The sequence below is a fragment of the Dipodomys spectabilis genome, unplaced genomic scaffold (assembly GCF_019054845.1).
Source record: "Dipodomys spectabilis isolate Male_0828 unplaced genomic scaffold, ASM1905484v1 ptg000002l, whole genome shotgun sequence".
In the NCBI taxonomy this organism is placed as follows: domain Eukaryota; kingdom Metazoa; phylum Chordata; class Mammalia; order Rodentia; family Heteromyidae; genus Dipodomys; species Dipodomys spectabilis.
Window position 1 is genome coordinate 559933 of NW_024870679.1, and position 22419 is coordinate 582351.

General features: G+C 39.1%; 1 protein-coding gene across 1 annotated transcript; it reads left to right on the top strand.

The window, feature by feature from the left end:
* Positions 1–1947: 1947 nt before the first annotated feature.
* On the top strand, positions 1948–12339 carry Slc16a1 (solute carrier family 16 member 1). Its single transcript, XM_042680891.1, has 4 exons — positions 1948–2164; positions 3338–3481; positions 8380–9246; positions 12065–12339. Exons 1-4 carry the CDS (start codon positions 1948–1950, stop codon positions 12337–12339), a joined length of 1503 nt encoding a protein of 500 aa, XP_042536825.1.
* The last annotated feature ends 10080 nt before the right edge of the window (positions 12340–22419 follow it).

Below are 22419 nucleotides of genomic sequence, written 5' to 3' on the forward strand. Positions count from 1 at the left end.
CCCCTTTCCCCCTCCCCCTGCAAAATGAAATAATAGAGAAACCAACAAACAAGCACAAGAAAAGACTTGTTTTCTTTCTATTACTGTAATATCATTCTGTAAATTATGTTTAAAGCCTTTATGTTGATGAGCATGTTAATTATTTAAAGTTGACTTCTATAGCTAGGATACTGAAATTTTCACAGTTGGCACTTTACCACTTGAGCCACACCTTTAGTTCCAGGAAACGAGGATTTTTATAGACTAAGACATACATTGGTAAAAAGTGAGTCATTTGACCTAAATCATATTGATATTGTATTACACCCATGCCAGGTAACCAAAACGGTCATGGTAGCATCAGGATACATTGTTAATTTTGACATAAATTTTAATATATTAGTGTACATTAATTATACAAAGGAGTTTCATTGTGATATATCCTTACATGAATATGATGTGGTCAGATTCATCTCCTCTGTTACTGTTTCTTATCTCCCTTTCTTTTCCAAACAATTTTTAAGGGGTGGATATTCATTCTATTATCACACATGCATATGAAGGACTTTGATCATATTCACCCCCTCTTTCTGTCCTCTTCCTAATAGTTTCTACTTACAAACTTATTATAACTTTGACACTGGTAAACCAAAGTAAACCAAAGGAGAGGGTAAATTGCTCAAAAGAATGCTAGTAATGCTGTTCCCAGCCTCTCCGACCTGCTACTAATTCAAATTTTACAATGTATTTCCTTTACTAATTCTTCTGTCTGCTAGTACTGGATAACAAAAGGAAAAGGGAAATCTTTTTTTAATGTTTTATTGTTATTATAAAGGTTATGTACAAAGGAGTTGCAGTTAAATAAGTCACGTAAAGAATGCATTTCTTTTTGTAGGGAAACATTTTATTTAAAACTACCAGCTTCTAAAGTTAAGGTTTACCTTTTTTGTTGCTTTTTAAACCTGAGCTTGAACTTGGGGCTTCTTGTGCTCTGGCTGTTGAGGTTGACATTTTCCCATTTAAGACACACCCAGCCGTTGCTGATTTATTAGAGCTGGAGCCTCGTGGTCTTTCTGCCCAGCCTCTCTTTGAATCTCCTCAATGTCTCAGCCTCCCTAAGTGAATAGGATCACAGGTATTAGCCACTGGCATCTGGGTAAGATTGATTTCTTAACTGTAGCTGCCAGCTATTGTTTAGGAATATATCTAGTCTCATCATAGGAAAAACACTGACATCTAAGCATAATTTTCCTGAGATTATTTTCCACTCCACTAAACAAAAATCTTGCATTTAGAAGTGATCTTTTGAATTGTAAATTGCTTTGAGTCCAGTGAACTTAAAAACAAATTGTGTTGGAAACGGTGCTGTGTGGCTCAAAGTGGTAGAGCACCAGGCTTGAGCACAAAAGCTCAGGGACAGTGCCTGAGTTCAAGCCCTAAGACAGGCAAAAAAAAAAAAAAAAGTCACTCCTGGTTTTTCAAGGCAGCCTAAAAAAACCAGAAAATTAAAACTATGTAAGTATTTTGGAGCATAAATTTGAGAAAAGGAGAAAAAAAATAGCAAGTTCTAAAACTCTTAGGGAGTGTATATTAAGTTGCACAAGTAGTTCCAAAGAGGAATTTGGTTATCTTCAGTAATGTAGATATTAATTATTGAAACAGATATGATTTTAAAGTTAAAGGCAAATACTGCATTTACTGGAAATTTTTTTGGCATTCAGTTCAAATGTTGGTGAGTTTCTGACTTTAAGCATTTGAAATTTGAGGGCAGTATTCTGCTTCTTTGTTTTCCTGCTAGGTTCAAGGAGGACATGCAACACTGAGAAACAATTTAGTTATTTGTAACATAGGTGTTAGAAGTTCTGCCAGAGTGCTTTGTTACTGACCTACGTCTTACGTACTGTTTTCATTTCTGTCCTTCAGATAGTTGGAGTTAAGCCGCATTTTTTAAATCCATCTTCACATAAGATGTCATCTTCAGATGGAGGTCCAATTGGATATACACCCCCAGATGGAGGCTGGGGTTGGGCAGTGGTAGTTGGTGCTTTCATTTCTATTGGCTTCTCTTGTGCATTTGGAAAATCTGTTTCTATCTTTTACAAAGAAATTGAAGGTATATTCAATGCCAGCACCAGTGACGTATCCTGGATTTCCTCCATCATGTTTGCTGTCATGTATGCTGGAGGTAAGTGCTCCTTACTTGTTTGAATGTTCAGAAGGAAGACCAAAGTTCTATGTCAGGTAGTCTCTGTTCCCGATGATTTTATTAGTAAAATATTCACAATGTGAGTTCGTACAGAGTGTTAACACTATATACCAAGAACCATTTTAAAATTTTTCTTATCAGCAAAACTACATGGCATCTGTGTGCTCTCTTAGGGCAATCATAACATTATAAAACAAGTATTTGGAAAAATAATTTTTAACAGATATATTGGTTCATGCCTGTAATCCCAGCACTCAGTAAGCTGAGGTATTAGGACCACAAGTTCAAGGTCAGCTGGAGTACAGAGAGAAACCTGTCTCTTAAGCAAACAAACCCATAAAGATAACTTTCTTTAAAATGTTTTTTTAGCCTGAGGATATGGCTCAGAATGTTTGCTTAGTATGCATGAGGCCCTTGTTTTCTGCTTTTGCTGGCATATAGAAATGTGATTGATTTATTTCCCTAAATTTTAATTGTGTATCTGGTAATCTTACTCTAGGCTCTTCTTTGTTCATTGGTAGCTTCTATCAAAAATTTTAGATATACACAGTAACTTCTGCAAATACTGATAGTTTGGTTTCTTCCTTTCCTTATACCTTTTTCCCCTCTGTATTACTGCGATGGCTCGGACTTCAAGTTTAATATTGAAGAAAAGAGGTGATGGTAGGCATTCTTGTTTTGTAATTTTATGTTGGTTTGTTATTGTTGTCTTCTATAAGAAACAAAACATATTTTAGCTAGTTTTTAAATATGTTCTGAAGGTAGAAGTTGGATCAGATTTGTTGAAACAAAATAACAGCAAACTTGCTACATACTTTGGTAATAATCTAGATGTATGAAGAAGCCTATGGATATTTATAATCATAGAATTGCAGCCTGTTCTAATTTAGTTTGAAGTTTTTCATATATATATATAATATATATGCTTATATATACTTTTATACATCTAATATAGATGTATAGAAGATAAATCTGTTTTTTTCTACTATACAAACTGGTAACTCCAAAATAATGATAGAAAGCAGTATTCCTTACAGTGTTTTGTTTTGTTTTCTGATTGTTATGGGGGATTTGATCCTGATACCTTTCTCATTAGTAATGCTTGTGTGAACATGTCTTCTGTGTACCACCAAGTTGTTCGTTCTCTCCTAGGTCCTATCAGTAGTATCCTGGTGAATAAGTATGGCAGCCGCCCAGTCATGATTGCTGGTGGTTGCTTGTCGAGCTGTGGCCTCATTGTGGCTTCTTTCTGTAACACTGTACAGAAACTTTACTTGTGTATTGGAGTCATTGGAGGTAAGCTGCTACTGATTCATTTTCACACACTCATTACTTTGTGGACTAGTGCAGCATTTATCTGCCTATTCTTTTGAGATGCATTAGAAAATATACTGAGTGTTTTTTAAGAGTTTGGATAGATTAAGAATAATGTAAAAGCAAGCTTTTAAATGCAATACCTTTATTTGTTAAATAAACAAGTTAAAATTTTTTGTCTTCCCCTTCTTGTCTTTTCCTCCTCTCTCCTCCCCTCCCTGTCTTTCTTTCTTTCCCTTAAAAAAGGTAATAGTGATAGGTATAGAGTATGGTCCAGTGACTTATTCCCACTCAGCATAAAATTTTCCTTGAAAATTGGCTCCATTTGGACTTGGAGAGATGGTGCCAAATTTTGTGGTAAAGAAGCCAGATGTATTTTCAGAGTGAAGGGCACACCTGAGAACTTCCTTCCCCTGCCTTCTTGTTTTAAGTACTGGGGGAGTAAACTCAAGGCCTTCTAGATCATTCTAGGCAAGCATTCTACCACTTGAGCCACATCCCCATCAATTGCTCTCCTTTTGAGTAACTAACTTTAAAAAATGAGCCCAAGCACTGGGTATCCCTCCCAGTGTGAAGGTCACAAATGACAAGACAAAGCTGAAGCTGGAAGCCAGTGGCTCTTGTTATGCTAGTAATTCTAGCTACTCAGGAGACTAAGGATCATGGTTCAAAACTAGCCCAGGCAGAAAAGCTCATGAGACTCTTCCAGTTAACTAGAAAACAGGAAGTGGAGGTGTGGCTCAAGTGGTAGAGCACGAGTCTTGAGCTAAAAATACTAAGCAAAAGCATGAAGCCCTGAGTTCATTCCTCAGTCCCTGTACCAGCAGAAGAAAAAAGAGGAAGAAGAGGACGAGGTATGGAGGAGGAGAAGGAGGAGGAACTACAAATAATATAAAAATACACATCATTCATACTTCTATAATTCCAAGTAAACCACCAATAAAAAGAAAGACCATTTGACCATTTCCTATTTTATGCCATATCTGCTCATACATCTTCCTATGCACACACACAGCACACACACATGCACACATAATTATTTTCAAACAAAAAGAAGATGAAGTTACATGTTATGTTGTAATAGCTTTGGGGTTTAGGTTTCACTTAGGGCTTTGTACATGCTAAGCATGTGCTCTACCACTGAGTTACACTCCTAACCTGTTACCAATTTTTTTAACTTTATACATCATGCACATAATTTCCTATCTCAGTAAAGATACATTGAATAAATACTATAATTTATTTTACCATTCTCTGATGGATGTACATGTAGAGATTTTTCACATTTTTTACTAATTTTTTTCTCTTAATATATATTTTTTATTGTGAAGATACTGTACAAGGGGTTACAGTTACATGAGCAAGGTAATGAGTACATTTCCTATCAAACATTGTTACACTCTCCTTTATTTTTCCCCTATCATCCCTTTCCTCCCCACCTCCCCAACTTTCCCTCCCATCTCCCATCCACCCTCACCCTGCAAAGTTGTAAAGTTCGTCTTCAAAATAGTGTCTTGTTACAATGGGTCATCCTGTATCCTTATTTCAGCATTTTGTTATTTCCCTTCCCCTTCCCAAATTAGAAAAATGTATATACAAGATGAAGGACACCGGAATCAAATACAGTGACAACAGAAGTTGTACCATGGGGAAAGAACATTCAAAGAAACAAAAAAAAATCACATAGTATATTATAAGTACATTAAAAAGAACAGCAACAAAAATTAAACCTCTTGTGTCCCTATCTTGGGGTTCATTTCACTTAGTATCTGGTTATATGGTTATATGTACATAGCTTTTGACCTCTTCTGCTTGTCCTAGACATATACTAGTTATTGTAGATAAGGGAAACCATGGGACCTATGTTTCTTTGGGCCTGGCTTACTTTACTTAATATGATTTTTTTCCAAGTCTTTCCATTTCCTAACAAATGGGGTGGTGTCATTCTTTCTTATGGAGGCATAGAATTCCATTTTATAAATATATATATATATATATCACATTTTCTTGATCCATTCATCTACTAAGGGGCATCCGGGTTGGTTCCATATCTTAGCTATGGTAAATAATGCTGCGATACACATAGTTGTGCTGGTAGCTTTAGTATGGCCTTGTTTGTGATCATTTAAGTAAATGCCTAAAAGGGGGATTGCTGGATCATAGGGGAGCTCTATGTATAGTCTTTTGAGGAACCTCCATACTGCTTTCCAAAGTGGTTGAACAAGTTTGTATTCCCACCAACAATGCAGTAGGGTTCCCTTTTAGCCACATCCCCTCCAGCATCTGTTGTTATTAGATTTCTTGATTCTAGCCATTCTAATTGGGTGAGGTGGAATCTCAATGTTGTTTTAAGCTGCATTTCTTTTAGGACTAAAGAAGTTGAGCATTTCTTCATGTGTCTATTGGCCATTCTTATTTCATTTTCAGGGAAGTCTCTCTTTAAATCTTTAGCCCACTTATTAATGAGGTTGTCGTTTCTTTGAGGATTTGTTGTTGGGGGATTTAATTTTTTTGAGTTCTAAATATATTTTAGATATGAGACCCTTGTCCGTTGTATGGCTAGTGAAGATCTTCTCCTAATCTGTGGGCTTTCTATTGATCTTGCTAGCTATGTCTTTTGCCACGCAGAAGCTCTGCAGCTTCATGCAATCCTATTTGTCCAACCTTTCTTTCATTTGTTGTGTTTCTGGGTCTTTATAAAGAAAATTTTGGCCTGTGCCAAGGAGCACTAGGACTTCTCCTATTCCTTCCTGTAATGTTTTCAGGGTATCTGCTTTGATTCTGAGGTCTTTGATCTATTTGGAGTTGATTCTGGTGCAGGGTGATATATAAAGATCTAGCGTTAGTTTTCTACAGGTGTTTAACCAATTTTGCCAGCACCACTTACTGAAGAGTCTTTCTTCCATTCTATTATTTTAGCTCCCTTATGGAAGATTAGGTGGCTATAGGTCTGAGGGTTTATTTCTGGGTCTTCAGTTCTATTCCATTTGTCCTCAGGTCTGTTCTTGTGCCAGTACCAACTGTTTTGATTAGTAGAGTTTGAAGTTTGGTATTGATATTCCTCCAGCACTGTTCTTTTTGCTAAGGATAGTTTTTGCTGTTCGTAGTCTTTTATTGTTCCATATGAATTTTTGGAGTGTCTCTTCTGTTCCCTTGAAGAATGAGGTTGGGATATTGATGGGTATTGCATTGAATTTGTAGATAGCCTTGGGAAGTATTGACATTTTCACGATGTTAATCCTCCCAATCCAGGAGCACAGGAGGTTTTTCCACTTCCTTAGTTCTGCTTAATTTCCTTTTTCAGGTTTTTAAAGTTTTCATCATAGAGGTCCTTCACTTCTTTAGTTAACTCCTAGGTATTTTATTTTTTGTGGGGCTATTACAAAAGGAAATGCTTTACTGATTTCAGCCACGCTCTTTTCATTATTAGCATACAGGAAAGCCATTGATTTTTAAGGGTTAATTTTGTATCCTGCTACTTTGCCAAAATTTTGAATCAGCCTGAGTAATTTGGGAGTGGAGTCCATGGGGTTCTTTAAATACAAGATCATATCATTTGCAAAGAGGGAGAGTTTTACTTCATCTTTCCCTATTTGGATCCCCTTTATGTTTGCATCTTGTATTATTGCTCTAGCTAGGCATTCTAATACTAAATTGAAGAGGAGTGGAGAGAGTGGACATCCTTGTCTTGTTCCTGAATTTAGAGGGATTGGCCTTAGCTTTTCGCCATTAAGTATAATGCTGGCTGTAGGTTTGTCATGTACCGCCTTTATTATACTGAGGAATGTTCCGTGGATTCCTAGGTTTTCCAGAGCTTTCATCATCAAGGGGTGTTTGATCTTGTCAAATGCTTTTTTTGCATTTATTGAGATAACCATATGGTTCTTATCCTTGCTCTTGTTGATGTGATGAATTATGTTAATTGATTTGCCTATACTGAACCAGCTTTGCATCCCTGAAATGAATCCTGTTTGATCATGGCGTATGATATTTTTGATGAGCTGTTGAAGTCGATTGGACAAAATTTTGTTGAGAAGTTTTGCATCGATGTTCATCAAAGAAATAGGTCTATAGTTCTCTTTCTTTGATGAGTCCTTGCCTGGTTTTAGTGTGAGGGTTATGATGGCTTCATAGAAGGATTTTGGTAGTGAACTTTCAATTTCATTCAAGAGTTGGAGGAATATTGGTGCGAGCTCTGCTTTGAAGGCCTTGTAGTATTCAGCTAACATTTTTTTACCATTGATAATCAGTGTTCCCATGACTTCTCTGTACATCTTTATGGCAGTGATTTTTTTTCCAGTTCTAAGAGTTGAAGTCAGAGCCTCAGGTAACTCTACCACTTGAGCCACACCTCCATCCCTTTTTGTCTTAATTCTTTTTGAGCTGGGTTCTTGATTTTTGCTCAGGCCAACCTGAACCACAATCCCCTATTTATGCTTCCTGCAAAGCTGTGATGACAAGCATTCGCCACTTAGCCCAGCTTTCCCATGGAGGCTTGTACCACCCAAAAATATTTTTACTTGCTTGGTATCTTTCTATGTTTGTGAGACTTATTCTTTCTCTTCTTGGTTCTCAGTTTCATGTTCCTTTGGAAAGCTAATATTATGAGATTAAACAGGATCCCACAATTGTTATCTTCTAGTTGCTAGATTGAAGACAGTTACTTCAACATTATAGTGTAAGCCTTATATGTGCTACATAAAGAGACATAGAATCTGTGAATGTTTATAAAATGACTCAGTGTTCTACCAGTTACAATAACCTCTTTCACAATCATGATAATTTGCGTTCTTTCCATTCCATTTCTATTTTCTAGTTAATTAATAACAAATATGTTTCACATTCACTATAGTACATAGTGGTTTTTTCCCTTTTCCTAGGTCTTGGGCTTGCATTCAACTTGAACCCAGCTCTGACTATGATTGGCAAGTATTTCTATAAGAAGCGACCATTGGCCAATGGACTGGCCATGGCAGGCAGCCCTGTGCTCCTTGCTACACTGGCTCCTCTCAATCAGACTCTCTTTGATATCTTTGGCTTGAGAGGAAGCTTCCTTATTCTTGGGAGCCTCCTACTACACTGCTGTATAGCAGGATCCCTGATGCGACCAATAGAGCCCAAGCCAACCCACACAAAGAAAACTAGGTCCAAAGAATCTCTTCAGGAAGCTGGAAATTCTTGTGCAAAGAAAGATACAGATGATGCAAATGCAACGTGTCATCGTGTGACCCTGGAAGAGGAGAAGCTATCAGTCTTCCAGACAGTTAACCAAGTGCTGGATTTGTCACTGTTCACCCACAGAGGCTTTGTTCTGTATCTCTCTGGTAATATGATAATGGCTTTTGCACTGGGTGCACCCTTAGTCTTTCTTAATAGTTATGCCAAGAGTCAACATTATGCTAGTGAGAAGGCTGCCTTCCTTCTCTCTATTTTGTCTTTTGTGGATATTATAGCCAGACCTTCTATGGGAATCGTAGCCAACACAAAGTGGGTAAGACCCAAAATCCAATATTTTTTGGCTGCTTCTGTTATAGCAAATGGCATGTGTCATATGATACTACCTTTATCCTCCAGCTACATTGGGTTCTGTGTCTATGCGGGATTCCTTGGCTTTGCCTTTGGGTGGCTCAGCTCCATATTGTTTGAAACACTGATGGACCTCGTTGGACCCCAGAGATTTTCCAGCGCAGTGGGCTTGGTGACCATCATGCAATGCTGCCCTATCCTTTTAGGGACACCACTTTTAGGTATAGTATGACTCTCTACCTCTAGGGCTTTTTTAACCATGAAATGGGTATACCTGATGGGGACAGTGACAGAGATCCTTAGCTATCTGGTGGAAAAAGCAAGTCTTCCCCATGTCATCCCCATGCTGTCGGCACAGTGTTTGGCACAGCATGCTCACCCAAATAGTTATAATATGAGATTAAGTTGACCTACCTAGCAAGCTAAGAGGAAAATTAAAAAAAAAAAACAAATATACTTATTATAGAAAATGTGCAATATACAATGCCTCCTTCTGAGTACTAAATAGCAATTTTATTTTAATCAAGAAATTTATCTCAGAACTGTTCAAAAACACAATAGCTATTAGGGAAGGGAATACAGTGTACCACAGGTTGCTGTAATTGCTTTATAAAACCTGCCACATTTCACAGGTCTTTGGAGCTAGCAGTGATATTGATTAGTTGATAAATGAAGAACTATAGGCTTCTAAAATTGAAATAACTAGCCCAAAATCCCACAGCACGTAAGCAACCCTAAAACTTGAGGATTATTCTCTTAGAATCCCACATCTTGCCAGGGTCCAGTGGCTCCTGCCTATAACCCTAGCTAATCAAGAGGTTGAGATCTGAAAATCTGGTTTGAAGCCAATACAGGCAGACAAATCCAAGAGACTCTTTATTCTCCTATTATCCAGCAAAATCCCTAAATTGGAGGTATGGCTCAAATGATAGAACACCAGCATTGAGTGAAAAAAGAAACGAACCAGAAGCTCAAGGCTTCCTAGTGCTGTCACTCCCTACTGACTTTTTGAAACTCCTCCCTCTATTCTACCTATAGCTACTGAGTCTCCACATCCTGTCAGATTTTATCCCTTGAATCTTTAGTCTGCCCATTTTTCCCCATCACAACCCACCACCCTTAGTCAAAATCCTGTCTGCTGTTGAGACTGCTGTTAACAGTAGCTTCCTAACTGGTCTGCCTGTGTTGGCTCCAGCTGTTCTGTGTCGTACACCTCTCCCTCTGCTTCTCATTGTTCTTCGCTAGAAATCAAATTCCTTCATGTGACCTGCTGTACTCTGCAGAGCCCAGCCACATCTGTCTTCTCTAGCTCTATGTCCTACCACTAGCCCTTTGCTTTTGGGTCCAACAACTTGAGCCTTTGCTTCCCCTTACACACCATGCTTCTTCCTACCCCTTTGCCTTTGTACTTGCTGTTAGCTTGGAGCCTCTCCCTACCCACTTCTAAATGATCCCTATCCTCCTGCAATTCTCAGCTCAATTGACTCAGTGGACTCAATTGAAGCCTTCACCCCACTTCTGAGTCCCAAATTTTCCATTTTCCATTAAGAGCTCTCTATTTTCCAGTAAGAGCTCTCCTTCTGTGTAGTTCTGAACACTCCTGCTGAAGTAGGGGTATTATGTCCTGTGCTCACCCTTGCCCTCAGAGCCAGTACTGGAGAATGGCAAGCACTATGATGAGTGATGGTAAGTTAGGAAACAGTGTGATATCCCATACAGACTGGTTTGGCTGAGTAAAGAATAGTGTTTACCAAAGTTTATTTCTAGACAGAGTAGTTTGATGAAATGTAATAAACTTTGTGTAACTAGGATTTCATGGCCAAAAAAAAACATTAATTTGGAAATACCAAACTAAAGAATGTGCATTACTACCAACCTCATAAAGCCTTGAAGAGAAGGATATGATACAGCATTTGACTTTGGCTTTAAAACATGAGAAGTGTCTCACAAAAGGCACGGAAGCCAGTCTTCCTGGCTTAAATCCAAGCAAGTTCTCTACCAGCTTTGTGACCTTGGACAAGTTACTGAGTGACTCTGTCTTTCAGGTCTCATATCTGCACAAGAGAATGATAGAAGCTATGTGTTGTGAAGATTACGTGCTTAGAATGGTGGGAAAGTGTGGCTGTTCTTAGCCTATCCACAAGAACAGTCTGTGGGAAATGCTGGTAAAGAAGGAACATTGGGGGTTGGGCATGTGGCATAGTGGTAGAGTGCTTCCCTCGCATGCATGAAGCCCTGGGTTCAATTCCTCAGCACCACATAAACAGAAAAAGCTGGAAGTGGCATTGTGGCTCAAGTGGTAGAGCACTAGCCTTGAGCAAAAGAAGCTCAGGGACAGTGCCCAGGCCCTGACTTCAAGGCCTAGGACTGGCAAAAAAAAAAAAAGTGTTGGCCTTGGACAGCTGGAATAGCTCAATAGCCTTAGCAAGTCTCCTAATGTCTTTTGAACACCAAATTTGAATATTATCTATTGAAACAAATGATCTATGTTCTTCCTAATTTCAAGGGCTGCTTTTATTTTTCCAAGTTGCTAAAGAAAAAGAATAACAAGGACTGGGAATGTGGGTTAGTGGTAGAGTGCTCACCTAGCATGCATGAAGCCCTGGGTTTGATTCCTCAGAACCACATGAACAGAAAAAGCTGGAAGTAGAGTACTAGCCTTGAACAAAAAAAAAAAAAAAAAGCTCAGGGACAGTACCCAGGCCCTGAGTTCAACCCCCAGGGCAGAAAAGAAAGAAAGAAAGAAAGGAAGGAAGGAAAGAAAGAAAGAGAGGGGGAGAAGAAGAAAGGAAGGGAGGAAGGAAGGAAGGGAGGGAGGGAGGGAGGGAAGGAGGGAGGAAAGAAAGAAAATAACAATATACAAGGCTACTCAAAAGCATTGAGTATATACATATAAGATGGGTAACTTTTTAGCAGTTCCATTTTATACATATTTGTCATTTGTAAGTTCATTGGTGATTGAGCAGATCTTCTGCTTTGTTTGGGAAAGGGTAGTTACACTTCCTTTCACACATAGATCTTTGTTCTTCACATCTCCAGGCCGTCTAAATGACATATACGGAGAGTACAAATACATGTACTGGGCATGCGGTGGCATCCTAGTTGTTGCTGGGGTCTATCTCTTCATTGGCATGGGCATCAATTATAAACATATGGAGAAAGAGCAGAAAGCACCGGAGAAGCCGAAAGGGGAAGGCAAAGAGGAAGAGACCAGTGCAAGTGTTGACAAGAAGCCAAAAGAAATCACTAAAGCAGCAGCATGTACAGAACAGAAAGGCCCCAAGGAGAAGCATCTGGTCTGGAACCGTGCATGATATGAGAAGCTTTTGTTCACAAATATTGGAAACATTCTCTGAGTTGTGTTCTAACCAGTAACAGTTAAGGTCTATGGTGAGTCAAACAAGTGTCCACTGATGGAATTTCAATTTTATTCCTTCACAGCAGTCTAAAAAAAGAAAATCACATCCCTTGGGGGCAAGGAGTTTTTAAAGAATAAGGGAAAGAAGAAAATGGCTTTTATTTGAGCTTAGATTGATTAAGGTATACTTTACATACTGTACAATCTCACAAGCCCCCTTCCTGTTTTGTTGTGTTTTGTTTTGAGACATGGTATCCCTGTGTAGCTCAGGCTGGACTCAAACTCATATTAGTCCTGCCTAAAACCTCAGAGTCCTAGAATTACAGGCCTGACACCTTCCGCGTACACACACTGGTACACACACCTAGTGGCACATCACACCACTCAGGAAACTGAGAGAACTTCATCTTTAGTTTGAAGTTAGTCTGAGCTACATAGTGAGAACTTGTGTCAAAAAAAGAGAGAAAGGAAGGAAGGAAGGAAGGAAGGAAGGAAGAAAGAAAGAAAGAAAGAAAGAAAGAAAGAAAGAAAGAAAGAAAGAAAGAAAGAAAGAAAGAAAGAACAGAAAGAAATGTGTGTTCTCACCATTCTTGGAAGAAAATCAACCAATCAGCAATGCACATGAAAAAGAATCAGCCAATCAACAGAATCCCCATTAATCTCATGAACACCTATCCCCAACCCCATAGATCACTTTGGCAGAGCAGTAGCAACATACCCCTTGTGCTTGCCTGCCTGCTGGTTTTCCTTGAACAGCAACCTAATAAACCATTTTTTACTCTTCTTGGTCAATTCTTCTACCAACCTGTAGCTCTAAAATTCCTAACACTATTAGTTTGTCTCTTCCAACATGGAATAAATGAGATCATTTAGTGGCTAAGAGGATATAAATTATTTGGTCTTTTTCCCCAGTTCTAGGCACACAGGTCCTAAAACCCTTAGGGTCTTCACAGTGTCTTTTGAATACTAATAAGATGACTTGTGGATAGAGCCTTTAGTTGGCTTCAGGGGGGGTCTGGTCTCTATTATGATCTAGAGGTGTTTGGCAAGGCTAGAACTTTGAGTTCCACCCCCTCAGTTCTGGAGATGGTAAGGAACTAGAGTTTGAGTTCAAACACTAAGGCTAATGATTTAATGTTAGGCCTACGTCATGAAAGAACCATAAAGCTGCCAAGCTACAGTGTTTGGTGGGCTTGCTGGTGCCAAAAAATAACATGCAACCTAGTACCTCTTATTCCATGCCATTAACCTGTGCCTTGCCCTAGCATATCTTCTATGTGCCTACTCTTGGGTTGTATTATCTATAATAAACCATTAAATGTACATGAGGTGATTTCCCGATTTCTATGAGTTGTTACAGCAAATCATCAAATTAAAAAGAGCCATGGAAATGCCTAGTTTATAGCTAGCTGATCAACTGCAGGGCAGCCTGCAACTTGGTGTCTGTGGGCCCAGGTCCTTGAACCTGTGAAGTTTGATACTATGGTAGTTAGTAGTAGAAGGCTGGTGGGTGATCGTTCATATTGGAAACCCAGCTCGTTGGGTGTCAGAAATGTCATGAGTAGTCTGGAAATGTCACTGTGAAATCCATTACTGTACTTTGTACAATTAATATGGATTAGTAAATATAATTTTTTAAAAAGAAGTGAGCCTTGTGTTTGGTTTCTTTTGTACAGCATCATGGTTTATGATTTGTGTGTGTGTTGTTCCATTTGTCAGCACTTTTTTGCTCTTTATTGCTCAGTAGTATCTCTTTGTATGGATAGACCACAACTGTATATTCATTCACTAGATGATAGATACTTTGGTCTTTTAATGTTGGGGCTATATGAATAAAGCTGCTATAAACATTTGCCTATTCTCTTAGATAAAGCTAGGGTTGGCATTACTGAGTTGTACAGCAAGTACATGTTTAATTTTACATGAAACTAAATAACTACTTTCTAAGTGGCTACAATTTTGCAGTCCCATGGCAATGTAAGGAATTCTAGATGTTCTACCTCCTTGTCAGCAGTTATTTATTATTAGTCTTGTGTGTGTGTGTGTGTGTGTGAGTGCGCGCTTGTGCATGCGCATGCTTGCATGCTGGTGAGCATGTTGATCTTGGAGCTTGAACTCAGAGCCTGGGCACTGTCCCTGAGCTTTTGTGATCAAAGCTAGCACTCTACCACTTGAGCCAACTTCCACTTCCAGCTTTTTTGATGTTTAGATGGAGATAAGGCTCTCACAGACTTTGCTGCACAGGCTGGTTTTGAACCGTGATCCTGAGATCTCAGCCTCCTGAGAAACTAGGAGTACAAGGCATGAGCTATCAGCCCTTGGCCTATTGTTAGTTGTTTTGGTTTTTTTAATGCTCCTGTTTTAGTAGGTCTGTAGTATTGCTTAATTTATGTTTCCTTGACAATGCAGTGACTAGTGATGTTAGTCATTTTTTTCATATACTTGTCATCCATATATTTTTAGTGAAGCTTTGTTTTTCTAATTCTAACATCTAAGAGATATTAAATTACTTGCTTTTCTTGTTTATCAAACTCGGTGACTTTTCAAATTATGTAACAGTAAAATGAATATGTTTGAAAAATCCATAAGTATGCTGCAATAAATTTAAATAGATGTTTATGAAGTCTAGTAACAAGGAAAGATCTATGTTACAAGCATAATACAGCATTAAGGGAAAAGGCAGAGTACCAACTAGTTAGGTCAATATAGACAACATACTCTTGGAGAAAGAGAGGAAGGCAATACACACAGAATTCTACCCATCCTTGTGTTTGGATGGTGCCTTTTCCCACTTATTCCAATTTTCCTACATATAACTATGATTGCTACCTTGTCACTAATAACAAGAGGAAAGAGAAATAAGTTAGAAATAGAAGGCGCCTAGCAAGAGACATTATCTCCTAGAAAACAAAGCTACTGCGAGTGTGACATGGAACCCAGCAGCACCTTGGTCTCCAGTTGTCACCTTGCTGTTGTGTTGCACAGGGCCATGTTGCACTGACCTCCTTCCCGCTGCCAGGTGTCTTGGAGACAGTATTCTGCGGTTGCCCTTCTGAGTGTGTCAGCTGCAAGGGGATGTGTCATTCAAGAAGCTAGAGATTCAACGCACACCCACCTCACAAGTTATGATTGTTACTGAGATCTGCAAGAGAAAATCCATAGCAGTGATGTCACAAAAAGACAGGGTGATGATGGCTGGCAGAAGAAGTCTACCTTTCCACATTTTCACTAACAGATACCACTACTGACACAGGCTGTCCAAGCACTGTCCTACGCATTGGGAATCCAGTAGTAGCGAAACACAATTGTCTGAAATCCATAGACATTTTTTCTAGTAGTGGAAGATAGCTGATACACATGTAAGTCATAAGGAAGAACATTTTCAAAGTAGCCCAATAGATATAAGATTTGCCTTTATTCATTCTTTCACCAAATGGTATTTTGGGGTAGCACTGTCTATGTCCTTGATGCATGGAAGGAAAAGAGATAACAGTGAGCAAGAAGTTCCAAGCCCGTATGGAGTCTGCATTTGACAGGCCAAACTGTAGTAGAGCCTGAGGCACCTGACCCAATCCTGGAGTGCTAAAAGTCCACAAGTCCATTCTCAAGCAAGTCAGTCAACGTCTCGGTCACAGACAAGACAAGGGTAATGCAATTGTGAAAATTATCTATGAAAGTGGGTAGCTACTCTTTTCTGGTAGCTTCCCACTTTTATGTTAACATACATTAACACAAAGAGATTTAATAATAATTCCCTAAATGCATACAATGTGCTTTCAGCAAGTTCACACTTTTTAGTATGTTCCCTTAGCCCTTCTTCCTCACCTCTTTTTTTCTTTTTTTTTTTTTTTTTTTTTTGGGTCCGGTCATGGGGCCTGAACTCTGGGCCTGGGCACTGTCCCTCAGCTCTTCAGCTCAAGGCTAACGCTCTACCACTTGAGCCACAGCGCCACTTCCGGCTTTTTTCTTTTTGCTTATGTGGTGCTGAGGAATCGAACCCAGGGCCTCATGCATGCAAGGCAAGCGCTCTACCGCTGAGCCACCTTCCCAGCCCCCTTCCTCACCTCTTTTACAAACAGTGTTTGGTGGGTTTCACTCTACTGTCTTTATATATAGGTGTATATGTGTATGGATTTGTAAATATAGATAGATATACATATTCACATTGAATCCTCCTCACTACCCCTAGTCCCTTCTCCTTTCTTCCCCGCTCCTGCTAATTTCCTTACCATGGCAGTCCTGTCCCATTGTCATTACTATTATTACTAATAATGTTATTATGACTATTAATCAGCACCATCATTTTAGGTCTAAATTCCATGTATAGGATATATAGATGAAATTTGGAGTTTTGAGTTTGGCTTCCCAGTTCCATCCATTTTCCTGCAAACACCATCATTTTATTCTTCACTATAGCTGAACAATACTCCATGGTGTATAAGTACAACATTTTTATTCTTCACTATAGCTGAACAACACTCTATAGTGTATATTTACCACATTTTTATTCTTCACTATAGGTGAACAACACTCCATAGTGTATATATACCACATTTTTTTTATCCATTCCTCAGTTGTTGGACATTTGGGGTGATTCCACAACTCAGCTATTGTGAAGAATGCTGTGATTAACATGATGTGTGGGTATCACTCTTGTATGTTGATCTACACTCCCTTGGATGTATACTAAAGCAGATACATACTTGTACAGCAGGTTTGTAAGGTGGATCTCCTTTCAGTTTTTTATGAACTTCCATGTTGAGGTTCACTATTTTAACTTACGTTCGCACCAATAGTGTATTAGGATTTCTTTTCCTTCCTCATCCTTACCAGTATTTATTCTTAGAATCTCAGGGTAGTTTTAATTTCAGTTTTTTGACAAGGGATACTGAACATTCCATTTATTTATTAGCCATTTGTTCTTTGGAAGACTTTATCTGCTTAATAGGTGGAAAGATTTTTCTCCAATTCCATACATTGTATCTTGATTTTGGTATTGTTAATTTTAATGTGCAGAAGCTTTTTAATTTTATGCAATACCATTTATCAATTCTTGCTCTTATTTCTTGAGCAACTGAAGTCCTGTTCCAAAGATAATTTCTTCCATCTATATCCTCCATTGTTTTCCTGTAGTATTTTTTAATTTTCAGATCTTACATTAAGATCGTTGATATATTTTTAGCTTATTTTTGTACAGTGTAAGGGATAGGTTTCTAGTTTCAGTAATCCATTTGTCCAGCACCATTTGTTGAAGAGAGTGTGTTTTCTCCAAGGTTGTTTTTGGCATCTTTGTCAAAAGTCAGATGACTACATCTGTGTGGTTTAAGTTCTAGGTCTTCTATTCTATTACATTGATCTTTGTGTCTATTTTTGTGCTAGTATTACAGGTTTTTTATTTTTGTGGGGGTTTTTTGTTTGTTTTTTGTCACTCGTGAGGCTTAAACTCTGGGCTTGGGTGCTGTCCCTCAGCTCTTCAGCTCAAGGCAAGCACTCTACCGATTGAGCTACAGCACCACTTCCGGTTTTCTAGTGGTTTATTGGAGATAAGAGTCTCACAGACTTTCCTGCCCGGGCTGGCTTTGAACAGTGATCCTCAGATCTCAGCCTCCTGAGTAGCTAGGATTACAGGTGTGAGCCACCAGCGCCCAGCTTAGTATTACAATTTTTGTTACTATAGCTCTGTAGCATGTGAAGTGCGGTGTTATGATAGATCTCTCCATCATTTCTTTCTTTGGTCAGGATTTCTGAATTTTACATTTCTATATGAATTTTAGAATTGATTTTTCTACTTTTTTTCTAAAGAGGACATGGGATTTTTATGAGAATTGCATTAGCCTGTAGATTACATTCTGTAGTAAATGCAATTTCACAATGTTAATTCTAACAATCCATGATGAAGTAACCTTCTTTGTCTCTTCTGAATAATTTTGGTTGCATACTCTCACCCTAAGCCAACGTTTGCCTTTATCAATGGTGTGTTTCTTGTAGGCACCAAATGGCCAAATGTAACTTCCTTCAATCTATATCTTCTGACTGGAACAATAGGACTATTAACATCCAGTGTTAATGTTAAAAGGCATGTAATATTATCTGTCATTTTGTTGTTTTGTGATGTTTGCTTCTTTTCTAATCCTCATTTGCTAGTCTACACCTGTAGTAGAATTTATTCTTTTCTGTACTTTCCTGGTTGTGTTGCTTAAGTATCTTCTTTATTGCTGACTTAGTTTTTGTTTCTCATAGAAGGTCTGATTTTCCTTCAAATATGAAGGATAGCTCTACTAAATACATTAATCTAGGTCCACAGTATTTTTTTGCCAGTCCTGGGGCTTGAACTCAGGGCCTGGGCAATGTCCCTGAGCTTCTTTTTGCTCAGGGCTAGAACTTGAGCCACAGCGCCACTTCCAGTTTTTTCTGTTTATGTGGTACTAAGGAATCTAACCCAGGGCTTCATGCATGCGAGGCAAGCACTCTACCACTGAGCCACCTTCCCAGCCCACAATAATTTTTATTTCAGATCCTAGAATATATCATTCTATAATCTCCTTGCTTCTAGAGTTTCTGGTGAAAGATTTGATACTATTCTGATGTGTGTACCATCATATGTAACTTTTCACTTCTGTTTTGTAGGATTCAAAATTCTTTTTCTTCTGTATATTTGCTGTTTTAAGTATTTGCTGTTTGAGGTGTTTCTTTCTGATCTTTCCCATCTGGTATTCAAAAGCCTCCTATATATAGATGATCTCAAGACTGGGGAAGTTTTCACCTGTTATTTTATGGAATATGTTTTCTATTCCTCTAGCTTGTATTGTATCTTGTATTGTATTGTATCTCCTTTAATATCCATAATTTGTAGACTTGGTCTTTTGGTGGTATCTGAGAGGGACTCATGTTCTATTTGTACTATCTTAGTGTTTTTTCTTTGTCTTTTTCTGATTGATCTAATTCTATTTTATTATCTATATGATACCCTATTTTCATTTTGTTCCAGTCTAATAGCCAGGCTTTTACCTGAGGATTTTTGTTTGTTTGTTTGGAGGGGGAGGGTATTCTGATTTTTTTGTTGTAGTTGTTTTTTGCCAATACTGGGTCTTGAATCCAGCACCTCATAGTCTCACTCAGCTTTTATCACTCACAGCTGATGCTCTTTAACTTGAACCACTCCTCCACCTTTGGCTCTTTGCTAGTTAATTGGAGATACAAGTCTCTCAGATTTGTCTTCCCAAGGTCTTTGAACTGAGATCCTCTGATCCCAGTCTCCTGAGTTGCTAGAATTATAGGCATGAGCTAACTGAGCTTTTACATTTGAGTAATTAAGCATGTCATTTCCAGGACATGCCCTGAACATCATATTTCATTCAGCTGCTTATTTGAGTTCTCTTTTAGTTCATTCAGTTCTTCATTTGCATCCTCCAAAATTAATTTAGGTACTTGTACATGGGGTGTCTTTGTTTGGTTTTAAAATTGTATTTCTATATTGGAATTTATGCACTTGTAGCCAAATCATTGATTGGAAGTTTTGATCACCTGTAGTCTTTCAGCTGAGATTGTTACAATGTTTAGGTCAGACAGTGTTGTGGTTCCATTATGGTGATATTTCTTACCTCTAGACTCCCTCACTGAACTGGAGGTATCCAAGCATTCACTCACATGCTCTGGACTTGATCCCTAGCACTGCTCAGACTGAGGTAAACAAGCTGGAGTCTCTTGCAAGAAGGGTTGTCACCTCAGCAAGAGTTTCATGGAAGCATTCCTGCTTGCGTACTGGGGGCCACTGTTGGGTACACAGAACTCTCCTTCCTGTGGGCTGAACAGGTTCTTACTTGCTCTATAAGATTCCCACTTTATATCCCCAGGGGAAGCAAGCATCCAAGACTCTGGTGACCCCCAAATGCATCCCAAAGTGTAAGAAAGGAACAGCATTGAGTTCTACATTGCCTAGAAAAGAACTAGAGGACCTCATGATCCTACTAGTTAATATTAATACTCACAGACTGTCCAATAGTTCACCTCCCTGTGAAGAGGTAGTGGTAGGTTCATGATTCAGAGTCTAAACTATAGGCCTTTATGCTCCCAAGGTAACCAAAACACACCAGGTTGTAATTCACAGTGGCAGATCTTGGTGATTTAAGGCCCTTTCCAATAATTTGCCTCCTTGTTGGCAGAAGGCAGTGGTTCAGAGGGCGTGAGCCTGACCCACCTACCAGTCAACACACCCAGCCAGGAAGCAGGCCTTACAGGCTGAATACTAAACTGTCCACAGACTCAACCCTTTCTCCACCTGAGCCTCAGGTGCATGGACTTGCTTCTGGACAGTAATGATGAGGCCTAGAACTACCACAGTGCCCTGCCAGTGGAGGCCCCCCACTGCTTGAACTTTTCTGCAGGATCACATTAGACCCACTCCTCCTCTTGATCATCTTGATCTCATACTCAAGACTCAGTGGTAGGATGTCCCAGGGCTCCTTGCGCTATAATTGTGTTGTATTTTCAGGATCCCAGAGTATCTTCATTTCAAATAATAGGCTTTCTCTGCAGAGAGTGCTGTCTATTGCCCACCAAGATAAGGAAAATGACAGAACATCTTTCTTCATCAAAGCTAGCATTCAGCACTAGAGCAATCACTGTGTCACAATGCGCCCCCCTCCCCACTCCACCCCCGCCATCCAGGGTTTAAGGCTTGTAAAGAAGCATGGGGTTATATTGCAACTAGAATTGCCAAATGGACACCAGGGCCATCTGTACCTTGGGATGGCATCTTCAGTTTCCACAGGAATCCAAATTTCTCTGTGTTGTCTTGATTTATTTCTTTGTGCTTTTTGCTGTCCTGCTATCCTGTTTGTGATTCTCAATATTCCTCCTCTCTTTCTGCTTCAAAATAATCTCTCCAGACTCTGCTTGTTGGTGGAGTCAAAATGGCAGACATTCCTAATCCACCATCTTTTTTCAAGTACTTGTAGTGTATATAGGGGGATGTATCAGAAAGTTTCTTTTTTCTTTTGTTTGTTATTATGTTTGAGTCTCACTATGTAGCCCATGCGGGTCTCACACTCGTTATGTATCCCAAACTGGCCTTGAACTCTCAAATCCTTCTGCCTCTTCCTCCCCCCCCCTCGCCCCAACCCAGGGTTGAGATTATAGCTGTGTCCACCACTCCCACAGAAAGTCTAACTATGAACTAGACAACCAGAATAATGATGAATAAAGAAACGTTGGTAATAATTACTGTTTACAAAGTCCTTCTCCTTTTATTACAATATAGCATCTAATCATGTAAACTCTTGAAGGCGAGTATAATTAACAGTACTAACCCTCCAAATTCCATGTGGTATTGACACCTGCTTTGCATCCTGGAACTGAAAGCAGACATTAGCAGAAAAGCTAGCCTGTAATTTAATTAATAGGATTGAACCGAGGTTAATTTCTTTGTTTTGATTTTTTTAAAAAGCACCCTGGTTGTGTAAAATTAACATGAAAGGATGCTGAATGAGGAGTATAAAGGAATTCTCTTACTATCTTAGTGACTTCCCTATAAATCAGAAATTACAAGAGTGAGGAAGAGCATAATGCTGACTCCTTATCTGGTCCCTCCTTCTAGAAGGGCATCTCAGATACGAAGAGTGCAAAGTCAGAGCATTCCAGCTTAGTCCAAGGCCTGAAGCTTATGCAGAAAGAAGCCTCTGGAAGCAGAGTGAATTCTGGGTGGCTTTGAAGGGTGCATAAAGGCCAAGCCAACCTCCTGTTCCTACATCTAAATGAGTAAAATGATCCCTGGTCCCCAGAAGTATATACTCTCCTTTGTAAGCCGTTTCCTTGGATTTGGAATTCATAATATGATTTTTAACACTTGTAGACTTTCCTTCCTAGTATGTTTTGCTGTCGCAAGAACGAAAACAGCTTCATTTACCCCTAGTGAGCACCAGAAGGAAGTGGCTACAGCTGTTAAGCCTTCTTGAGACTGGGCACCAGAAGCTCATGCATATAACCCTAGCTACTCAGAAGGCTGAGATCTGAGGATTGCAGTTTGAAGCTAGCCCAG